The following is a 25,009-nucleotide window of genomic DNA, read 5'->3' as shown; positions in this document are numbered from 1 at the left end:
CATTGGATAGCATCCTATGAACCGGTTTCCAAACAGCCGAAATCAGCACTGCTCAGAATAAGGTCCTCTTGTGCATTTGGTGTGCTACTCGCGGCATCGTCCATGGGAAATTGCTAGCAGCTGGTCAGAGCATCAATGCAACTATGTACTGGCGCAGTTAAGCCGTGTTCAAGAAAAACTCAAAACTCTGAATCCAGCATTTCTGAAAAGTAAATGAGTCCTTTTGTTACAGGACAACTCCAAGGCCCAGGTGGCTAGGATGACCCGGGACACCATTCTACGCCTTTGAAGAAACAGTTGCACTCGCCATACTCGTCAGATCGTGCACCGTCCGATTATCATCTGCCCATTCCTTGGACAATCCCTTAAAGGACGCCAGTTCAAATCCCTAGTAGAGGTGAACACGCATTTGTCACCTCCTTCGCTACGCGGCCCAGTAAGTTCTACAGCGATGGAATCCATACCCTTCCAGAACATTGGCAGAAGACAGCCAATGCTGATTGGACTACTTTGATCTTCCAGGTACGTCTTAAATAGCATATCAATGTTCAAAGGTGGTGGCCGAGAAAGCGATAGAACTTTCTTAGTTATCTTTATATAACTATGCTGCCTTCAAGCCATTTGCATGGACCATACGGCTTGCAAACCATTCCCCATACATAAAATACATCTCAGCTTGTTTCTGATTGCTGTAATAGGCCACTGTCGCAACACACCACACTATGCACGTGATGCACAACACACAATGCAGTAGCTAGCCACTTCAACCGCACAGGTGATATCGGCAGAAAAGGTAGGTCTGCTCTCGGTGATGGTTTTTCTTTTTTCATTGTTCACTCAGTGCGTCTTCAGTATTAACTCCTTCTGCATTGCAGTGTCCTTGACTGACAACCTGGAGTTCTATTGCGGCAAATCAACAAAATACGTATATTGTGTGTTTTATCCGTGTAGGAGCTATAGCTCTTTTTCTGTGACAGTGCAATGTCTTCGGACCCTCCTACTGTGGCTGTGATTGTTCCTTTCTGAAAGAGACGTTGTTCCACCTGCAGTTTAAGAGTCCAGTGGTTCTCAATCTTTCCAGATGAGATTGCCTTGATCTCCCCCACCAAAACCAATCCTCCCATGCACAAGTCTTAACGTAAGACTGGGACGAAGATCGAAGCTAACAGCTTAAAATATTCAACTAAACCGTGATTTTTTTGACGCATGCAATTCAGGCCGTAGGCCAAGCCACGAACTCGGTTTCAGGATGTAGTCCCAAGCTTGCTGTATGAAAGTGAAAGGAAAGTTTATTTGTCATCCTACAATAGTCATCTTTTGTCCTCCTCCCCGCCCGGAAAAGGAAGAACAGGTCACTACATCTCTAACGCAGCTTTATGGTCTCTCGGCCCCACTCGCCTCTTTCAGTTCCCACGTCCACTTCGAAACCGAAAACGCCCTCTGGATGGAGATCTCGCCCACGTAGAGCATCGCCACGGTAACTAGAATAGTACCTAGTTGCGGTATCGTCGCACCAATTCACCATGTCTAACGGTGTTCATTTGCTTTGCTCTTCGACGCTACAGTGAAAATCCCCATTTTACAGCTCTCACCCTTCGTTCGTACGTACGTAAGCTCTACGTAAGTCATTATACATAAGTCTGTGTCACTTTGTACTGCCCCTACCATGTCTGCTTTGGTGACTTCCCGTTTTTCTGTGTGGAGGTCCCTTGTATAGTATCTTGCAGTTTTCTCTGCGCCATTCGGTTTGCACCATCGTTTCCTTAGGTGTGATTTTCACTTTTTGTTTTGGACCGGCGTCAATATCTCTCTTCGTTCGGGAGATATTCTAGTTCGACGACGGTTTGCGGCGCTCTTTCGCCCGGTTCCTGTTGGACTACCCCGCCTTTGTCGACCTATGTTCATATGGCTTGTTTCCTTGTTTTCAGTTGTAGAAATACCTCACGACCTGTCTCCCTCCACGGCGTATTAACCACTTTATCGTTGATCACCTGGTGCATGTGCAACCATACTTAGAGGATATGACGTTGTCCACTATTTCGTATCTGTTTGAGATCTTGACATGACACACACGATTTATGGTTGTTAGGTGGAAAACCTATCCATTTACGCCTATTTTGAAGTCTCTTTCCTTGACATATTCTCCACGATTCCCTCCGCAGCTGTGGGGAATCTCTTTTGTACGAACTTCACGATTGGGACATAAGGATTTTTGCATAGAGCAGGTTCGGTTTCTTTGAGAGGACCATGCAGCTTTAGCTCTGTCGATCAATGTCGTAGCGCTATAGCGGTCTATAGCGGTAATTTTTCACCGTTTTTGGCTGCCTATAACTCCGAAACAAGCACTTTCGATTCCACGTTTCTATGAACGTTTTTTCTTATATTACTGTGAGGAGTTACCTCTCGAAGTTTCCCTGTGAAGTTCCCAATCACCCTGTATATGAAAGTAGGACACATTTATATTTTCATTTTGAATTCTTCCTTAAAATTTTGAGAGACTTTCAATAAGTGATATAGAAGCCTAAAAGAAAGTATGTGCCATATTGCAAGAAAATCGAATCATATTTGTGGAAGTTATCACAGATAATTATTTTCTTTTATTATACATTTTTTTCAAAAATGAAACTTGGGGAAACTTTCCCACTTTTCCCGACGTAAACTTGGCAGGTCTCAACTTGGCAATCATTTGGGATGATTATTATAATCTGAAGTGAATATACACAACGTTTTATAAAATTCATTTTTTAATCTTATTTCCTACCAAAATGCTTTTTTTCATATGCGAAAAATTACAGCTTGTAGTGGATTTTTCCTTCTATTCTTTCAGTTTTCTTGCAGCATCAAAGGTTAAAGTTTGAAGAAAAGCATATACCAAGCTTCATTAAAATTCAAAAACTTCTACGAGAATAGTGGAGAAATACACAGATTGATGGACAGAGACACAGAAATCTGACTGGGTCAGATGGTAGAATTTCCCTACATTAGTTTCTATTACGTGTGTGTTTGGTTTTGGATTGAAGCTTATTTCCATATTTGATTAATGGAAGGAAAATCAAGATTACCCATATGTTTGTCCTAAAATCATATTACTTGCCTTATAATATTATCTTGGGAAGAGAGTAAAAAAAAAAAAAAAAAAAAAAAAAAAAAAGCTGTAAAGCTGTAATTAGCTATTCCTTCGACAAAAAGATAATTTTGTACTTGAAGAAGATACAGTACAGCTCTCGCAGTATATTTTAACATCTTGCCTGTGTAAGTTTCGGAGTAAGTCTTGTCCTTATTTGTATAAGTTTCTAAAAACAAAATCTTCAGTTTTGTACATAAATGTTTCAGATTAGCTCGGGAACGCCTGGAACAATTTCAAACAAATTTTGCACGCTGATAACCTAAAATGTGTAAATGAAATCTAAGCAGGTAAGGCACCACTTGTACCCAGGAGGAGAGGTGGGAGTAAGAAGGGATGACATGTAAAAATAATCTAAAATCATCTATATTAGTGTCGAATCCATAGTTTTCCAGGTCGTTAAGGTGAAAAGGGACACAGGAGTAGGATTGCGTGCCCAGGTTATTCTATCACTACTATTTCGATATTCTTTTTCAGAATTTTTCTATATCAGAAGATGATACATCACCGAATGAAAAATCTGGATCACTATTCCTGGAACTCATCAACTAAGGAGTAACATCTTCTTCTTCTAGGTTATGTTCACTTGTAATTGTTACTTACGTTTTGTCACTATAACAGAATAATTGCGATAATGACGAACTAATTTCTCAACAGAAACATAAAAAAATATTTCTGGAGCGACACTTTTTCAAAAAGTTTTCTTTCTTCTTCTTCTTCTTTTAAAGCGACATCTACCACAAAATTTTAGTACAGAATATTAAAACACTTACGCTAAAATAAAAATAGATAATGATTTTACCAAATGTCGGATTATTCAGACCAACCCAGGTCGAAATATCGCACACTTCTCAGAACGTAATATTACGTGAAACACAGAGTGCGCAACAAGTACTCCTGACGAATTATTCAGACGAACAGAGGGAAGGGGTTAAACGTTCAACTGATTCTTTTTATTCCTATTGTCTGGAACTTAACGTAAAAGAGTTCCTTTATGTTTTTTCCTGCTTGCTTTATCTTATGTATATATATATATATATATATATATATATATATATATATATATATATATATATATATATATATATTGCGTAAATTGTATATACAAATGTAATATAGTTTGTTATTTCAACTGATTTGTAGCTTTAAAATTTTCAATCGGGATAACTAGATTAGATGAATTGATTTTTCTCTTATCTGCCTTTGCTACAAATGATAAAAGATGCAATCCTGCGAAATACATGAAGTTAGAATAGACAGGAAATACATACACTGAGGATTCGGCCCCTAGTAGGATACTACTTACGCCACACATTCAGTTAAAGCTCTACATCTCATAATGATCCATTACTAATAAGAGATGATAGTCTCTAAACAAATGAACTAATTCTTTCCATCTTCAAATATTTTTACATTGTTCGTTGTTGTGGTTTGTGGTGATGGGAATGTATATAATGATTGATTTCATTCACAGTTGGCTTTGATTTCTACAGTTTTAACCATTGTCTTTGATTTGTTTTTTACAGTTTCCAAAAGTACTGCTTTCCGACTTTCGTAGATTGAATATTTAGGCCTATAGTGTAATTTGGATGACTGCATATCTTATCGTAGTAGTATCAAAAATTATATTTTATTCAATGTTGTATTCTGCAGAAAGTCATAAATATTTTACCCTTCCGGAAAATTATGACAAATATGCATTTCCTAATAAAGGTAAGTAGTACTATCGCTATTTGTACTGAGAGTTTACATTAATTATTTACATATTTGTGGAAAATTTTACAATTATAGCATTTTAATTTCATTTTAATTACTCGCAGAGCTAAATAATGAATGAAATTCATGAACAGTACAATACATTATTGAGGAGTTTTAAAGAGTTAAGTTAATAGTACAGTTTATTTTTTGTAAACTTGGAATTATTATTTATTTATTTATTTTTATGTATTATTTATCTAGTATTCATATTTAAAGAATTTAGTTGTAAAGGTTAATTTGATAATCAGATTAGGTCTAGTTATTATAAATAAATATATATGTTGTCAATAGAAACCTTTGAGTTTTACGTCCACGATTATGCCGGCCAGGTATAAGGAGATGGCGATGATGAGAACTGAATGAAATGGTGGCACTAAGAAAATGGAAGGAAACGGGAGAACCCCAGTAAACCCATGCACACGGTATTTGTCCACCACAAAGTTCACGTGACGCGGACTGGGATTGAACCAGGGACCCCAAGCACCAAAGACGAGCACTCTACCACTGAGCCACCGTGGGACGTAAAACTCAATTATTTCATTCCAATCTTGTAATAATAATAATAATAATAATAATAATAATAATAATAATAATAATAATAATAATAATAATAATAATAATAATAATAATAATAAATATTGATAACTGTAGCATGAATTAAGTACAATTTTAAACCTATAGTGCAAAGGGGGCAAAGTTTCGAAAGTAACGTATACTATTTCTAGCAGTGTCGCATATAGAGTATTACCTGTATTAACAAAAAAGCAAAGAGAAATTCTATGTGAAAACGACGTTTTAGTTGATGTGTTTAACAAATGTGCTAATGTGTTTAACAAATCAATAACAATGTGTGTCAAGTTGAATGGGGTGACCATGACATTACGCCTACTCTATCACAAAAATCATTAATCAATATGTATGTCAACGCCACGTGTCATGTATACTTATATATTACTCTTAATGCTATATCTATTTCGTTAGTTTAAAAAGAAAATCTATTTAAAGGGGGTTATTAATATTATTGGTTGTAGTGCTACCCACAGCAGTAAGGCGAATTGGCAGTACATATCAAAATCTTTTCTTAACTAGATTTTAATTTGATTTGATTTTAGTTTAGCATCCCTTTCAGCAGTGAGACTACATGAGACGTGTACATACAGCTTTAACGTGGGATGCAAACCACATAAGCTCTCACCGGGAACTGAACTGATGTCCGCAGCACCAAAATCACGTTCGCAAACTGTTTAGCCAAGAGAGAGCTCTTGATTGGAAGAAAACTGAAAGAAATACTCTAAAATGTAAACAGGATTGGTATGTATCCCAATATATATGTATAATTCTGACTCACTCAGTGTTTAATGACCTATCAACGCCGAGGTCAAACTCAGTTAGCTAAAAGGCTGTAATTTTGGACAAAACATATGATTTTTGATGTAAGATACCACTAACGAAGGATTTGTAGAAGTTTGACGAGAAAGGGGAGGAGAAAGAAAAGTCGCATTTATTATATCAAAATATCCGTAACACGGAACCAAAGTTTAGAGTCATGCCATTTCGTATTTCGACTATTCTTTTGAAATTATATATATATATATATATATATATATATATATATGATTTTTTCTTTTTTTTAACATTTGATCAAAAAGGAAAGAGAAAAAGGTGGGAAAAGAAATGAATGGGAGTTTATAATTATTATGACAAAATGCCCATGGTCCAGGATCCTTTAAGATTATAGTGATAAAATGTGGTGTTTTAACTTTGTATTTAAAATACCTACACAAATTAAAAACAATTTTAGAGACTTTAGGTTTGACCTAGAATGGAATGAGGCACGGTGGCTTAGTGGTAGAGTGCTTACCTCTGGAGCGAGGGGTCCCTGGTTCGATCCCAGATTAAGTAAGTTTGTGGTAGACATTAACATGCCCGTGAGTTTAATCCAGATACTCTCCCTTCGTCCAACTTTCTCATTCCACGAATTCTTTCATAATCATTCTCTTGCCTCAATCATCCTTTTTCCTTACCCTAAATGGCATAATCGTTTAAGAGTGGAAAATATTGTAGAGTAGCAATTAGGTATATTTGTTAGGAACAAATGAAGCATAAATAAAAGGTTACGGTATGTTCTTTTGAGATTTAAAAATAAATCCTGTTTATGGCATTAACCTTATGATGAAATGGGCTATTCTTGTTATCGCTATTATTATTAAAACATTAATAATTGATTTAAACAAGACAAAAGTGGTCGAAAGTCAGAAGCCCCCTGCTTGCAAGCTGTGAAACACAGCCTCTATTTTCAAACGGTACATGTTCCTTGCTGAGCCCAGTCACAAAATATAGTGATCTTCATTTCGTAGACATTAGTCTACTTTTCCATCAAATTTCGTTCATACTTGACCAGTAGTTACCGAGAATAAAGTACCAAATACACGCATACAAAAACCCGGAGTGAAAACATAAGTTGACGTATTCTTCCTCGAGGATTTAATAAATGAACAACGATACAAATTCAGTGTGCATTTACCAATGGTTAGATATGTTACTGATAACTTCTCACTGCCCTTCATTTTTTTAGTATTAGATTTAATTCATTAAAAGTTAGCCTTTCTTTACAGCATCGATCCCATATGAGACGGGGCCTAGCTTCTAAACTTTTAGGTGAACTACTACTTCTATTTCGATTGCAAGACTACCGAACACATTACAAGGGTTCTGATTCTATTTTAAACTGTAAGTAAGCCACGTCCTATAGGCTACAGCCTCGCTGCTGACGCCAAGCGAAAATGTAAATCTATCAATTAACCCTACATTGCATATTGTTACTTGCAGGTTTTTGTTTCTAATTATCCGGTGGAAAAAATGCCGTATATCCATTATTGCATGTTGTTACCCACAGGTAACTGTCGTGATTACTTTTTCCGTCACTAAATGTCAACCAACATTGCGTTGATAAAATCTGACGTGTTGTTCTTGTTAGCCAGTACAGCTTTCTTTGCTATTGCAAAACATGTGTAGTTGACCTTGGTTAATTTCTATGAATTCAGAGATGAAAGTCCACACAAAAAGTTAGCCATGATATATGAAGGTAAGTCTTTCAACTTTTTATATAATTTGTAGTATATGTATTAGTGTTGGAGTGCAAGGCAATAGAATAGATTTGCTACTTCAGTGTCACATCATGCAAATAAGAACCGAAAGTAGTATCATACGCGAATTTAGAAAGCGGTATTTTTCGTTTATTTATATAACAGAATTAGGAATTTTTATCGTATTTTGGAGTAAGAAACACACATGTACATTAAACTGTGTATAAACTAATATGTAGGTCCCATAATAAACCAATGAAACTGAAGTCACGGTTCACTTTGGTATTGGAGAAAGATTCTGAACATAAATATAGCACTATCTCAGTTTTCCAACAAATATAGTTTGTACGCTTTGCCACGTGACCCTCCATTATATGTTCTGTCTATACGTAAGGGCCTATGTTCCATCTGAAGATCAGTCTATTTTTCATGGCCATTTGTTTGAGAAAATAACTTAGAGAAAAAAAAACTGGCTGTTGTTTTACTGTATTTCAATGGCATATACCTGAAAGTTTTGTATAATAACAGTAGATTACTATATACTGACAAATTATACCGACCTTCATGCGTGAGCTTATAAATATGAAATAATGTTAAAATTTTGCATAGACTTTGTACGTAAGTATTACATGCATCATAGCTTGAAGTTTTACAATTGTTTCGGCTACTTTCTGAATTATAGTGAATAGATTAGTTGTTTTTTTTTTTAATTGTAAAACTAATATTGTAAAACAATTTTGCTTTCCTTATCTGTACTTATGATACCAGTTCTGAAAAAGGTAGCGGAGCAGAAGAGGAACCATCGACATGGGTAAAAATCTTCAAGATCAAACCCGCGCTGGAGATAGCAAAATGGTTATGTATAGCAAATAAGTATCAGGGAAGTGAATGAGTTTCAGCATGGACATTTCAGTTCCCACAAAGACGAGAAAAGGACCCACAGCCATACGCCCCATATCTGCCGTAGGAAAGGACGGTGTACACCTTTGGCCTGAATTTGTAGAAAGAGGATGTGTAAGAATGAACATTGCAAAGGTGTATCAAAAGTTAAGTGTGTAAAGTGTAATCTGTTCTTGTACTTTACTCCAACAAAAATGTTTCAAAGACATTCATGTATGTAATCTAGCAACAATTGTTGAAAGAAGTCAATTAACCCTGCAGCCCTCGCGCGGGGTATATATGGCCCCAGAGGGATATTTTTTGTTTGGCTCTCCTAGACAGTTGGCCCGGCCACCCTACTAGCTGTCTGTTGTATTGTCTACTTCAAGGCCAACAATTAGTTACTTGTTTACTGCCACATTTTTCGTACACAAAAATACGTTTAATATAAAGTGGGGTCACTGCGACCCCACGCGAGGGTTGTTGATACCTAACACCGCGCGAGTGGTGCAGAGTTAAAAATAATAAATGTATTTGTAAACTATATAAAACTCATTTGATGTAGTTTTATATTTGTATGAATATATCAAACTAATAGGAAACGAAATTGCGTCTTTTTAAAAATATATAAGTATGAGTATTTACTTACGTAATTACTATTATTGTATGATGTTATCTGGAAGTCACAACCACCTCCCCAGTAACATACATAAGGTAGGGCAATTTTTCCAATGCTAATTATTTTAGACCATAAATATAGATATCTTAAATCACCTTTTGATTTTATTCTCTTAAGTATGTTAATTCATGCAATGTAGTGTTAATTTCGATTTTATTTATTAATAGTAATGAAAATGTTAATACCGTCATTTTCAGGAACGGACAAGTATTTGACAATTGAATTGAATATTCGAGATATGGAAGTTACACGAATTGATAATATTGAAAGTGTAAGTAATATTATTTTCAGTATATTACTAGTGTTAATATAAAGTACTTCATCCAAGTTAACATAAACTTGCAGAGTACCTTAAGATATCGTAACAGAAATCAACCACGTTAAATTATGTTGCTGAAAACTTGTATCCAGTAATGTCTCTCCAGAACTTTTTATCTGTCTCTGTGATTTTCAAACAGGAACGATTTCAAACGATGGCTCGGTAGGAAGGCGGATTCCTCTCCTGGAGCTACGAAATGACCCCCGACTATATTTTCTATCATGCTTAACGTGACTTCCCAGTATTTTCCAGTGGCACTCTTGACCTTAGTATATTGAAATTACCTCACAGAGATCTCATCTAATATCATTATTACTTCTAAATACATAAATGATAAGTGCATATGCGTATTTCTGTGCTAGCTCCAGTGGCGAATCAAGCCCGGGGCCTGGTGGGCCTAGCCCCCCAGTTTTCTCAGTGGCAAAAGTAACTTAGGCTTCTTTATATATTTTTGAAAGTTTATAGCAAACTTATTATTTTCCTATTATAGTCTGGGTTCTGGTGCCTGTCCATTTTTTACCGTCTTGACCCGTTACTGGCCAGCGCTTTATTTATTTGTAAATTTCGTGTATTTTCTTTTATTTTATTGTGTAGTAACATAAGAAGGATTCTAATTATTTAATTCTTTTCTTGAAAAAAAAATTCTTAAGTTGTTATTATTTTATGTGTTGTTCAAAATACCTCCATTTTAATATTTTCCTTAGTAAATGTTATTTTACAGTTTATTTATTTACTTTATTTTATTTTGTTTATTATTATTTTTGTTGTATTTCTACATTCGCATATCAGTTCGTCAAGGTAGCTACTCACGCTATTTCATGCAGTCGATAATCAACATTTATTTATTTAGCATTTATCTTCATTAAATGTTGTTCACAGCGTTTCCTCAAGTTTTCAAATATTAATTTTATTTTCTGTTTAGAATACGAAACGAGAGTCATATATCACGGCGAGCATCATGGAGCTGAGTAAAATCAATTGGTCCCTCCCACAATTTGTCTCTTACGTTATTTACGACATGTGTTGTCCACCGATGTTCAGGAAGGTTTCATATCAATCGTGTCCCCGAGTCGTTTGACGTGCTGACAAACGTATGAACACAATGATCGATTGCTCCGCCCTAATGAACAGGATACTGAATGTCATTTCAATCACATCGGGTATGCTCCTCCCACTTCATCGTACAAGCGCAGGAACACTATATAATTATAATTATTGGAGGCTGGTCTACCTTCCCACGCTGCACTCGAGAGACTACCCTTGGCGCCTTACCGCCGTCTACCTTGCCATGAGGCCTTGGGCCAAGTTCCACTCCAATGTTAAGAAAATCAATTATAATGGCGTTCTCTAATAACGGAAACTGAAATGACACACATGAAATGGGACACGTTTTCTTTGTATCCTCATATATTAATACATATGCACTTTCCATTTAGATACATTCATTACACACACATTCGAACAATGAAGAGTATAAAATATGTTATCGTGTAGTAAGTGAACTCACAATACTGTTATAAAGAGTATATATCACAGTGTGTGACCCAAGAGTTTGCGGAATGATTTAAAAAAAAAATACTCAATATCAGTTTACTATCTTTTCACAATCTTTACAGTATCAGTTTACAATCTTTTCAGAACTTTTCAAAGTATTTTCTCCCTGCTTCGATGCACCGTTGCCAATGCTTCACCCAATCATTGAGTGTGTCTTGGAAGTCGTCAACTGGAATCTCATTCAGTGAGGTCGTCGCCGCTGCTTTCATCTCCTGCAGTATCCCATGCCGAGATCATTTCAGGGTTCTTTTAATCCATGGGAACAAAAAAAGAAAAAAAACCCGCTGGTGCCAGGTCGGGATTGTATCACGGCTCCAAAAACTGGTCTAGTAGTAGATACCTATGCGCGGAGCGTGACTCTGCCTCAACAATCGCCTGCAGGCGACTGATATCGGTCTCGTTTCTAAGCGTAGAACCCCACCAACTTCTCGGTCGAAGCTCCGCCCCGTTGCCAATTACAAAACATCATTCAAGGAACTTCTGGAATAGAACCTGTATACGTGTAACATAGGTAATGGCAAAGCTATGTTACAGGTATCAAATTTTGTAAGGTTAATTTGAAGCCATTTCCCGACGTAATAGAAATATGAAATTTCGCGCACCAATAGAAGTTGGAAGACGATGAAAAATATTACATCGTTGTTTTGATACATTTCTACGATTTATAAAGTTGGATATCTTCTTTGATTACAAAGATCGACATCATCCTTTTCATATGGACTAAGCTTTTCTCAGACGTAAAGCGAGAATATCAAGTACACAGGGGTTACTATCCGCAAAATCGAACTAAACTTCATATTGTCACAATTTTTCATAATGCATTTGGTAAACAGTAAAGTAAAATAAATAAACATTTTAAAAACGTAAATAAATAAAATAAATAATCATATTACGAAGTTAAAAGAAAATGTCACATTTTTTTTTAAAAAAAAGAAAAGAGTATCGTTTAAGAAAAAGAAATAAAATGAAATTAATCGTCCTAAAAGAGAAATTGTTCAGAAAATCATAAGAAGCACTGTCAAATATAATCACTTGATTTACACGATAAGTGAAGAATTTATAAATAGATTATACAAGAAAGAGTCATGAGTATTGCAATATTTACAGAACCCAACAGCAAACTCGTACATTACGTTGTAATCGATCTAAATAGCCCAACCTGACCCAAGAGATAGTGTATCAGGCAGACCATTTAACACGGAGGTTATTGTACCATTAGTATCTTTAGTGAGTTTTAGTGAGGAAGTGGTGATGAGTGCTGGCTGAAAAATGTCTGATATGTCAATTATTATTGAGTAAGTTCGAACTTTGACATAACGCTGAGGCAGCAACCTAAATCTTGCGAAAGTGGGAGATTAACCACACCATAACAACTCGTTCATTGTAAAAACTGCGTGTAGGTTGGAAAATGTTGACCATCAGCCAAGGTGGCCGCATAGGTTAACAGATACTGAGGTCGTATGACGCGCATTGAAGAAAATGTATCCACCAACATACAAGTGTCAAACCAGCTCGGCATCTCAAACTGCACTGGAGATATACAGCATCACCTTCTCGAAATTAAGAAAGACATCAGGAGCAGCCGTATTGTATCACATGATTTAACCCATGCTCAGGCACAAAGGGGAATGAATGTCTGCATGCAAAGGCTGCAAAATCCAATTTATGTGCGTTTCTTGAAACGGATTGTCAGATATGTCAAAAAGCTGGTATGTGCAGGGAAGGTGATTCAGTAAGGTTCCAGAACCGGTTGCCAAAGTGGGCTTTTATGAGCATAAAGTCCTGTACTGAGTGTACTAGAACCACGAAGCTCCAATTCACTACGAGTTCGTCACTAATTTTCGTTCCATGTATGTAGATCTTTGTAGAGAACAATTGGTCTTGCAATACTGAGCCTTGTATTCGTGAACCAAAAGCGCTCGCTGCTACAACAGAATAACGCAAAACCACACTCGACTCGGAAAACGCAAAATGAAATGTAATGTGAATGCATTGATCATGCCACAGCCAACATAGATCTGTCCTTTCCCTCCGGATTACTACCTGCTTCGGCCCATGATGCCTTTTCTAAACCAAGATTCTTCTGGAACAAGGAGGAAGTGGAAACAGCAGTGACTTTGCCTGTAAGGAGAAGACTTGGCATCGACATGGGATCAAGGAACGGCAGTAAAGTGACTGCAGACAATAAAAGGCGAGGGATTCTAATTTGAACATTTGTCAACATTGTTAGCAGATTTTCTATAACAAATTCAGTTACGTTGTGTATCAGAATATTGCAAGACGTGTGACTTTGTATATGAGAGCGCAACCTATGTTTTTCTTTTCCTAAATAGGTAGTCATGAGTGCTCTTTAAAATAATTTTTCTGAAAGTGGACTTCGATATTTTAAAAAACACGTGAATACATTTTATTGTATTTTGTATTTATTTATTATTATTATTATTATTATTATTATATTTTTGTAGATTTATTTTGTTTGCTATTTTTATAATTAATTTTCCTTATTATTCTAGACCCTGAAAGCAGATCTAGACATGATGTTCACATGGAGAGATCCGCGAATTAACATTAGTGGCGTAAAGATTTCAACAGGCCCACTAGATCCACGAGAAAGGACACTGTTATGGACACCTGAAATTCGATTTCGTAAAATGAAAGTACTGAACACTAACAGAGGAGTCACAGATACAAGAATTCTTAGTCTTCATTCGGATCATACAATTACTTACGTTATTAGGTAAGTATGTTATTAGATTATTTTCCACAAAGATAGTTTATACTATTAAACACAATACAGAAATTAGGCAATATAGATATTCAACATTTGGTTATTAATTACAAATAGCCGTTCTGATTTTTGTTTTCTGACATTCTGTTCTTACTGATATAGATGAAGAGTCTTGGTTAAAGAAAAGGTAAAAGCATTGTTTTAATAATTCTTTTTAAGAAAATGTTACTAAGTTATGCAAAATGTTAAGTACAACATGATAAAACTACGCTTTCTCGTAAGTTCAGCATATTTTTGATATGTAAGTTCTAACAAATTCATTTGATATTTTTTTCTTTTGACTAGATTAATATATTATTCGCTAATACTTCAGTCTCCCTTTTCCGTAGTGTGTTTCAATCAGAAGAAACACACTGAGAAAAACTAATATATGGCGTATGTAACAACGTAGGTTATATGCGTAAATCATGTAGATTTGGAACAACGTACAACAATGCATCTTGGAGCAAACGTATAACTGAAAACATATGTTTTGTACACACTTTGTGTATAAATATTCCGTATAAACCTACTTTCCGTAAAAAATAAAGAAATGTATATAGGAGGCCAGATCTCATATTCAGATGGACGTTTGTAACACATAGCTGACGTATGTAACATATATTAACTCTTTATTATGTGTACAATGAACTTTGCTGAATTTCATAGTTTTGGAATTCGGAAACAAACGTTTATTTTATTTATACATAATTCTGAGCATTACAAGATTTTATAGCACTTATGAGGGATAACGTGCCTAGGCGAGCTCATTATTTGCGATAGATGGAAAGGTGAAAGGAATTGAAAAGGAAGACATCATCCTGGAACTTGTAGGTTAGGCACTATTTAAGCATTTGCTTGATACGAAATGAGGAAAACGCAGGGAAACCTCAGTTACTATAGCTAGAATGAAAGAGCAATTAAATGTTTTCGACCGGAACCCCCACCCCCCACCGGAACTCAAACCCGGGACAGCTTGCACTAAAGCCGAGAGTATCGTCGACACGGTACCATGCAGAGATACCAGACAAGAAACAAGCGTAGCAATTACATGCAAAAGAAAAGTGTTGTTATCGTTCTATAATATATAATATATGCGTACATCATGTTCCACTTTTCATATTGCAGCACTATCATTCATACTGAATGCATAATATGTAAAAACAATCGACATGAACTAATAATCTCAATAGTATACTTAGTGTCAATGTAACGTTTAAACATAAAGATAACATAACATGTTTTCTTATTTCTTACAGGGGGATATTAATTGTGAAGTGCGATTTTGACTTTGAATTATATCCTATCGATGTCCAAATATGTGAACTTAACGTTCACGTCCGTAAGTAAATATAATTATTGATTTTATTTCTAAAATTTTCTGTTCACTTTCTTTTTCTTAGTTTTGCTAAAACTTGTAATTCCTTTTAATCTTCCTCTTTCTTTTAATCTAGTCAGAATTTAAAGAAATTATAAAAGTCGTTGGTTTCACCAAATGTAAATACATTTCAGGGGCCTATGTAATAAGTAGCTTATTCCCTAATCTGGCACAACTAGATTTTTATCTATAACACTACCTAGAGCATTAAATTTCATTGAGTTGGATCTCAAATATGATGATCATGTGAGAATTAGAATCAGGCAGAGGTGTGTAATGAGTAACACATCATTATCTGTAAGTGGATGAGGAACATGTGAGTCACAAAACCTAAAAATGAGGAATACTCATTTTTCAAGGCTATTACAAAGATATCACTTAAGACCTCTACAATAACGGAATAATGAGATAAAGTAGTTTGTAACATAAAACTGAAAGTATACACTATAGAATGAATGTCACCGTTCTGTCATAGAACATTAGGGTGTCTACGTGTTTCTTTCGCATATTAACTTCGATTTAGAGATGGAAATAATCACTCGCCCCAGGCGAGTTGTTCATTGTTGTGGACGAGGTTTTAATTTCACCATTGAAATACTGGTGGTAGTGAATTGTTTCTATTGAGGGATGTGGACTAGTAGATTTTTTCTTGAGCTAGTAAAATTTTGTTGCTTATTTGCATTCCTGTGTTACACAATTTTGAGATTCATTCAAGGTAACATTTTAAAATGGTGACCTTTTAGAAAAACTGAGTGAAATGTTTATCGTCAGTTTAAATCAGTATACGGTCATAATATAATTTCAAGAATTATTCGGGAGGTTATACGCTTTTGAGTTACTCTTCACTCCTAATTCCTCATGTTGTCAAGATTTGCATTTTTGAGCAAGTAGCAGAAATTCGATTCTAAATGATTTAGAGAAGCATAGTCACAATTACATTGGTCTACTGTTTTCTTTTATATTTTCCAGTTGGATTGGTTCATCAATTAAATTCAACACTGAAATGGTCGAAAGGGAATCAAGTAACAAGAAGGAGAGAGGCGTTGCCTTTATATTATGTCAAAATTTGCTCTGATCTTCAGCCCGTGGTAAAGATTGTGTCTGGAGGTAAACAGTTTAAGTACAAAGTTATGGTTTAATAAACTATCAAAGTTACTAACCAGTAGTCTTTAACGCACATTTTATAAGGAATGCTGCACTGTAAGGTAAATTATTTCAATAGCGCAATATAGTAACAAAGTAAATTTCCCACAAATTTCAGTAGAAATCTTCTCATAATAAATCTCTCAAAATCTTTATCACATCTTTCGCGTATTAAAATGTTATATTTCAGTCTCACTTTACAGGAATAAGTACTGGATTTTCATCCATTGCTAGAAAAGAACTGTGCTAATTGTCGCTATTGAAATACTATAACGACAAATATAACATGAATCTATCTACCTATATATAAACAAAAAACGAAATATTATATTTGTGACTATATAACTAACTCTTAAACCAAGGTGAGGTTCGAGCCTGGAATGGTTTATATACATTTCACTTTGGACCGCTATTAGTGTCGAATCCATAGTTTTCGGTGTTGCTGAAATGAAAAGTGACACTATCGATGACATTTAAATCCAAATTCAGCCCTGCAGCTTGGAAAAGGGAAGGGGGACATACAAAAAGGATCTAAATTGACCATTATCAGAGGGCGCTTCAGTAATAGTAAAAAGTGACTCACTAACGGAATATATAACTAATTTTTCTTATTTTAATACAGCGAAGCTTCTAATTGGTGCTAGTTCAATATATTCTCTACCATATAAGTGAACAATAGATGTGACACATAATGAGTAATCTTTGAGCTTGAAAGAGATAGACGTTCCGTATCTCACCAAGGGCATGAGTGTTCTGAAAAATATTTTAACGCTCAAAATAAAATAAATTGTCTTTTTATTTAACGCGTCAGTAGGTAATATTTACATTCCCTATGAGATAGTTTCGTTGTGAGAAAGAACAAATACCACTTATGAATGATTGTGGGATAATTATTAGAATAAAAATACAGGTAATGTTATAAACGCTAATGATATTAGAAGCTATATTTGATTATCCACCACTTTCTTAAGAAATATATTAGCAAAGAATGCTTTTAGAGTATCACCTAGAAACGATTGTACTCCGTCAAGAATTCACAGATTAAATGTGTACAACTTCGGAAAATTATTCATATCTACACATTCACACACAAATTTTCATTTGAAAGGCTTACATATCATTGAGTCTTATTGATTCTCTCTGCATCAATATTTTCCTTCCATAGATCACCATTGATTCATTCCAACTCTCTAGAACTCTATAAAAGAGACGCTGAATATCTCTGAAACTTACCTAGTGGAACTTAAAGTATTCAATTGGAATTCCCTGGCCTGTTCCATCTCATATGCCTATTTCCATATAACAAACGAGTCACCACAATTACCAGTAAGGGCAACAGGACGAATCGTAATTATGTATTTTGCTTGAATCCGCCAATTAAATAAGAATCTTTCAACAAAAGTGATCCTGACTTCAGCATTTTCCGAAAGAAGCAGCACCAAGTCCCACTTTCTGCATAAATGTTTTATCTGGTAGATCATTGGCCTGAGGTCACTTAATTGATGACAAACTGGCAACAATTCTTTTTAATTCTAAAAAGAGCTTGTTTCATTCCACATCAACACTTTCCTCACCCAAGAGTTTTGCTCTATCTAAAGTGTATTAATTTTCTTTGTAGTTGCAAATTCAACCCTTTAGATTTCTGAAAACTTACTGGAATACATATACCCAACATCCGAATTACTTACTTAAGGCCTTCTACATTACCTCTCTATCCACCTCAAAACTTAATTTAACTTAGGTAAATCGGAAGAGATCTCTGGTACTAGAGGTGACTGCTCTATCATTGATAAATCATGCTCTCTCTAACAGTCATCTTGATAATTAATGAAATCGAAAACCAATACGGAATTTGAGAACTAGTTAGTAATAAGATACAGTAGTGATAAAAATAGATTTAAAAATAGTTAATGTTTATGCTTGTGTTATAGGAGATCCTAAATTCAATTTCCAGTAGAGTAACAGAAAGGAAGTCAGCCAGGAAACGTAATTTAATGTTGGTATTTCGAGTTGACATACAAACAAATCTTTTAATTTTAGATCGGTGCACTTCTTTTAATCTTAGATCGAATACATTGTCCTAGGATCGTCTTTGTCATAATTAACGAAGTGTAAACACATTTCCCACACAGTGTTGAAAACAACTTAAGGTATTTATCACTGATGGTCAAGGACTTTCTTTTTAGAAGTAGATGACAGTAAAGAACCTTTTATCTTGTCGCACATTCAAATATCAGGATAGTATCAAAACGTTGTGCAAGAAGTAGTATTACGTTTATCTATGTATTTTTAAAATTTCCAAAATACGTCAAATTTCCTACAAGCCTGTTTTGATAACATGTTTATCTTCAAGTGCCCTTTCGGTACAGCCGGGAAGCTGATATGAGTATTGTCTGGGTGCGTAGTACTGATTTCCAATGAAAGATTTTGGTCCTGATACAAATTCAAATAGTAGAACATATCCAAATATATTTCTTCGAAAGTATCTTGACAACCTGGTGTTGACAGGAAATCACATTGTGACGAAATGTTACCAAAAAGTAATTTACTTCTGGTAAAATAGTTAATGAACTAACTGCTTGAAAGATGAAGTACGTATAAATAGATTGAAGAGTATTTCGAGAACGAACAAGAGTGATTGATACTACGCTGACACTACTGGAATTGGGCTCACGAACATAAATAATTGTACTATTGTTTTCAAAGAGATTCTGTATTGAAATCGAGTTGCCATTAGCATTAGTATTATATAGCTGGATTAAAATTTGAATAGGGTGTATCATGTTTTATTTGTTCTCCAGAAATTGCTATAATATAACGCTGAAAGTACTGTAAAAAATTCGGAAATAAAAATGTAATATTATCATTTAACTTACTTCGCATGTGTACAATTGTTCCAATTCTACTGCTAATGGAAAAATCTTTCCACCACTGTGAATTAACAAAGTAATTAAATCCACCAGTTTATTTGTATACAGGATAACGGGTATAACTTTTACAACACACGATAGTCATGGTCCTGGGATGTCTTCAGTTGGTGACAATGTGTCCCTTTTGTTTCAGAACGATACATTTCTACCCAGCCTACTCGCTATCGATCCCATTTGTACAAACAAAGAAATCAACAACAGACTTTAATCTGCCTTTTTTTAATTTTTTATACGTTTTGTGGAAAGGAGAAGCTTCTTACTATCGTGTCAGGCGTTCTCGATTACAAAAGTCAAAGCCGACCGCACGGTTTACCGTATGACTCAAATGTATCTACGAAGATTGGCCTTAAACATATGAGAGATTCATTTCATTCTCACTAACGCTCAAAAGTTATCATGGTCCGACGTTCGGGTTGCGCGACTTTCCTGACACTGTGGGAGGTGTCAGGAAAGGGTTTCTGTTTATAAGTACTTGTATTTAAGAAAATGTTAAAAACGAAATGCACAACAGTAATTTTAGACATTCATATGAGAATAAAAATCTTATAGTTACTACAATAAAACAGTATTTATAACATTAAAAACATTTTTATTTCATTATTTAGGTCTTGAACTTCCTGAGCTAAGAATATTTGTGACTCTCGAGCGTCAAATAAAGAGTTACGTGATTCAGATGTATCTCCCAAGCACAATTTTTGTGATATTGTCGTGGGGAAGTTTCGTAATTCCTCCTGAAATGGTCCCAGGAAGAATGTCTCTTCTTGTCACAAATCTCCTTTCATTAATCACAATGCTAATCGCAAACAGGTAAAGCAGGATTTATTCTTTCTTTATAAACATAGTTGTACCACTTTCAGAAAATTACCTTTCGGATCTCACAATAGAGTAACAATATATTAACGTACAACAAAAATAGTTTATATTTAATATTAAATTTAGATTAAAATTTCGTATAATTTAAAATTTGAACTTACTTCAATAAAAGTACTTTCGGGCTTTAATTATGCTCAGTTAATTGATACAATATAACATTTTCTGGGCTGTTGCACCTTTGCAAAACCAAATAAGCTTTAAGGAAGTGGTATGAATATCTTACTAATTCTCTAATTACTATAGATTCGTGTTGGTAAATTGCTTGCCATCGACAGAAAATGAGATGCAAATGGATACGTTTAACATTTATGCTACTTTCTGCTCTTGGGGTTTAAATTAAATAATGTACCCTAAGGACAATAAACGGTATCACTCAAAGTGTAAATTTTGCCCGGTAGATTTTTAGTCACTAACGCATTTTTGGTACCGTCTCACAACGTGATATTTAACTTCTAGCAATCTACAATTATACACATTTTCTTAAATAATAGATTTTAATGCGATTTTCTGTTTGCCGTCCCTTTCAACAGTGAGGCTACATGAGACATAGACCACAAATTTAAAATGGAATCCAAACCACACAAGCTCATACGAGGAATCGAATCCGGCTTTCAAACGTTAAAGACATGTATGCTAACCGCTTAACCATGAAGAATCTCGTTTTAATAATAGAAAACGAGATACGCACAGCAACAGTTAAACTAACCATTACCCATGAAGATGATAACGAATTGACTATAATAAAAGTACCTCAGCCGAGGTAATCGATCTCGCTATCTATTGCGAAATACTTTCGTTCGAGAGCTAGTGTGTGGAATAACGGACGGACAGACGTCCTAATATAACAATATTTATGACCTACTTGCCTAGTCCGAATAAGACGCAACATGACTCACTTCGATAACTCATAATGTGGATGAACTCAATACTGTTATTCAAAGTTCACCAAGGAAGCGGTTTTGTTCTTTCCAAGAACAGAAAGAAAAGAAAACGAGGCACCTGTTGGCCTTACCTAATATTCCGCAATCACGACGATCATGATAAATGGGCATAAATTGTGATTACTTAATCACTATGCAGCTTGTGCATTATATGAGTAAGATTCAAAAACTGGTAGCACAATAAAACATTAGTAGATATTTGACAAATGGGTTATTGAAGTAGCCATCTCGGGAACTATTTTTCCTGAATTTGTGACTGCATATTCACGTATTGTTCATACTCTTTTCAACCTTTTCACGCAGAATTGTCTCCCGATAAATATTCTATTGAAACTTGGCTCATTGATCTCTTCACTGGAAAATGACAACAGTAGATACGGAATTGAACTTCCCTCGTGAATTTGGAAGGTAGTCCTTGTTGATAGAAGCGATTTCTGGTTCGATTAGTGTATATTATCCCTTTCAGGAACGCAGCCATACGAGATGTGACCTTTCAGCTCGAAGTAGAATTTGAAATACATCAATTCTTAGTGAAAGATGAAGGCCCCAAGTCCTCGTGCTGAAGGAGAATGCGTTAACCAGATAAAAAGGTGATAGATTGATGTAGAAGAGTAAATTACTGACTGAGTGCGTGAATGAGTCAATGCGTCCTTTACGGTATGTCCTAAACCATCTTTGCTTCTTTTAACTAATTATTGTAGTAGTGTATATTGCGCAGCTACACATAAAATACATTTTTGAGCATTTTCTCATTTCGTATCCATTCAAATACTAATCCTAAATGAAGTAAGTCGGAGCAAATGTATAATCCAAATAGTTTTGGTAATCTTATTATCTCCGTTGACAGAACGAGTATTTGATTTAGTAGCACTGACCACTCTAATCATTATGACCACCCGCTACGTTCTAAACAAAGTTATTGGGCTCACGTTTAAATCACGGATCCTAACAGAATCACTCGGCAGATGATAACTACGATCAAGTCAGGTTTGCCTGTGTGAAGCCTATGCGTAGAATAATAAAGGGTGCCGATATATCAGAGGTTGATCGGAACCAGACTTTCATGGGCAGATCACTGCTAAAAAGTACGCCAGAAATAGCGAGACTTTTATGGTGTTCGCTAGCTGCCGCGGGTAGTGTCTTTAAACGTTTGGGAAAAGACGGTAAAACCAGTTTCAAAGTACAAGGCGTGGGACGGCTACGCCTCATTACAGATGTCGAACAATTTAGAGTGACAAGTTGCTACAAGAGAATAGGACGCAAATTGTAGCACAGCTAACAGCAAGTTTTAATAGTACACAAACACAAGTGTGTCTGAGCACACAATATTCTATATATTGTTAGATATGAATCTCCTCAGCATATATCCCATACATGCGTGTATGTTAACTTTATAGTATCGTCAATTACCACTGGAACAGGCACGTACGCAACGCCATTGGAACGCCATGCAAAGTCATAAACTTGCATGGACTGAAGAAGTACGATACTGTCTTCATCATGTCAATACCAGGATCAGAATCCATCGTATTCCAGAAAAAAAAATATTAGAGCTGGGCAAAGTATTACGATTGCATGCCAGAGCTGGTCCAATTTGATTTGGCTATCCTTCAAATGGCCATATATGGGAATAATAGTACATGTGGAGGATAACATTGTAGCTTTTAATTACATCCAGGTTATGCTGATCAAGTATATCCATCAATTTCATCAAGTTTTCAGCTGGAAATGGCACCTATGAGTAGCACAATGCATCTTTTCGCGATGTCACCACTATGTTGCAGTAGTTCGAGGAGCATAGTAGTAAATTTCAATTGATGCAATGGCTTCACAACTAACCAGATCATAACCTAATTGCACATCTTCCTGTATCATTGAATGTCATATCGGAACTCATTACGAAATTTTAGGGAATTAAGTGCCTTGTGTGTGTGTGTGTGTGTGTGTGTGTGTGTGTTCAGAAGTAGTACGTCATGCCAGCAGATACCTACGAAATTCACACCACTTCGACATGAAAGATTTTCCTGTGAGCCATTATGTTTATGGCCATAATGTTTTGGATAGTCAGTGTAAATTTGATTAATACTCGATTATTTAATATTTGCTAATTAGATGATTATTGATATTGAGGTGAACTCTTTGAAAGCACTGTAAGTACATATTGTGGATGAAAACAGAACATACATAGACTGTAATCTTGAAAATTACAGAGCTTCATCTCCTCCATCATTGGGAATAACATGCTCTGAGGCGTGGCTGGTGCTCTGTATAATGTTTATATTTTTTGCCCTGGTGGAGTACATCTTTATTCTCTTATTGGAACGAAAAGCAACGCTAACCTTGAGAAGAGAAAAAGATCGCAGACCACTCTTCGAGAAAAGCGATTTTCCATACAGACTAAAGGTGAGTCAGTTTAGTAAATGTCATAGTTCCTCGTACAATAGAAATAGTGTGTTATTAACAATGTTTTCAAAGATAAGACAAACCGAGACTTCCCACATTTACATAATGTCATCCTAAATTTATTCAAAATTATTAAGTTCCAAATGTTCGCACTGCACATTGGAGCAACAGACTGCAGGACCTTTACCCTTGTATATAGGGTCAGAAAATGCATACACTCACAAAACGGAAGAATTACACAAAATATAGTGCATTGTTTGTTACTTGGTATAAATTTCAAACATATTGTGTTACGTTTGTTCATCGTGAAAAATAACATATAATACACATTCTCAATATCAGTAGTTATTTTTATATATTGGTATTAAGTCAACATGCAACTAGTACACACATTCAATTGTTTTAACATCATACATTTTTTGCTCTTTTCTAAATGAATGGTACCTCCCACATCTTGAAGTATATTATCAATAGAAGACATACTCTTGTTATACAGGGTGTTTCCAAATAACACTGACAACGTTTGGGAAGTGATCCTAACACCGAAATAAGACAAAATGTATAGACCAACCTGGGTGTATAAATGCATCCTCTCGGCGTTATAGGCTGTCGAAGACATGGAAAAAATTAACTTTAAAGGTCCATAGCTCAAATACTATAGGACCTTCCGTAGTCGGGTCAAGACTTCACTGAGGAACTAATATGTGCGATATCCAAAAATACTTCTTCTAGAACCTTAAGATACTGACGAAACAATTTTTATTATAGAGGGTGTTTGGGTATTCAAGTACTCACCAATTACCTTTATAAACGTTATCCCTGAAGTTCCGCATGATTATGAAACTGATTTTTGGATAGGGCACATACTAGTTCCTAAGTAAAGTCTTGACCCGTCCATGGTAGGTATTATAATGTTGGAGCTATGGACCTTTAAAATTCACTTTTCATGTTTTCAGTAGCCTATGACTCCAAAAAGAAGCATCTGTGCACCAAATCGGTCTAAGTTTTGGTCTTACGTTCGTGTCAGGAATCACTTCCCAAACGTTGTTGCTGTTGTTTCGAAACACCCTGTATATTAGAGTGGTGCTTGTTTTTCGATCAATGCGTTGTCTTAAAATTCTTGGAAAAGACAATTTACTTTTCTTTAATAATGCAATAAAATAAGGTGTTTGAGT

At 35.4% G+C, this 25,009-nt stretch overlaps 1 protein-coding gene across 1 annotated transcript in view; it reads left to right on the top strand.

The window, feature by feature from the left end:
- The window catches only part of LOC145681784 (uncharacterized), a 71,569-nt gene extending 53,236 nt beyond the window's left edge, over positions 1-18,333 (top strand). Inside the window, exons 6-7 of the mRNA XM_081753394.1 lie at positions 13,913-14,136; positions 18,306-18,333. Coding sequence (XP_081609520.1) covers positions 13,913-14,136; positions 18,306-18,333 — 252 coding nt within the window. The remainder of the gene's footprint in view (positions 1-13,912; positions 14,137-18,305) is intronic.
- Positions 18,334-25,009: the final 6,676 nt, after the last annotated feature.

The sequence above is a fragment of the Thermobia domestica genome, chromosome 3, assembly GCF_964235325.1.
Source record: "Thermobia domestica chromosome 3, izTheDome1.hap1.1, whole genome shotgun sequence".
NCBI classification, from domain to species: Eukaryota; Metazoa; Arthropoda; class Insecta; order Zygentoma; family Lepismatidae; genus Thermobia; species Thermobia domestica.
The sequence above is the reverse complement of the archived record's forward strand: the minus strand, read 5'-3'. Positions and strand labels throughout refer to the sequence as shown.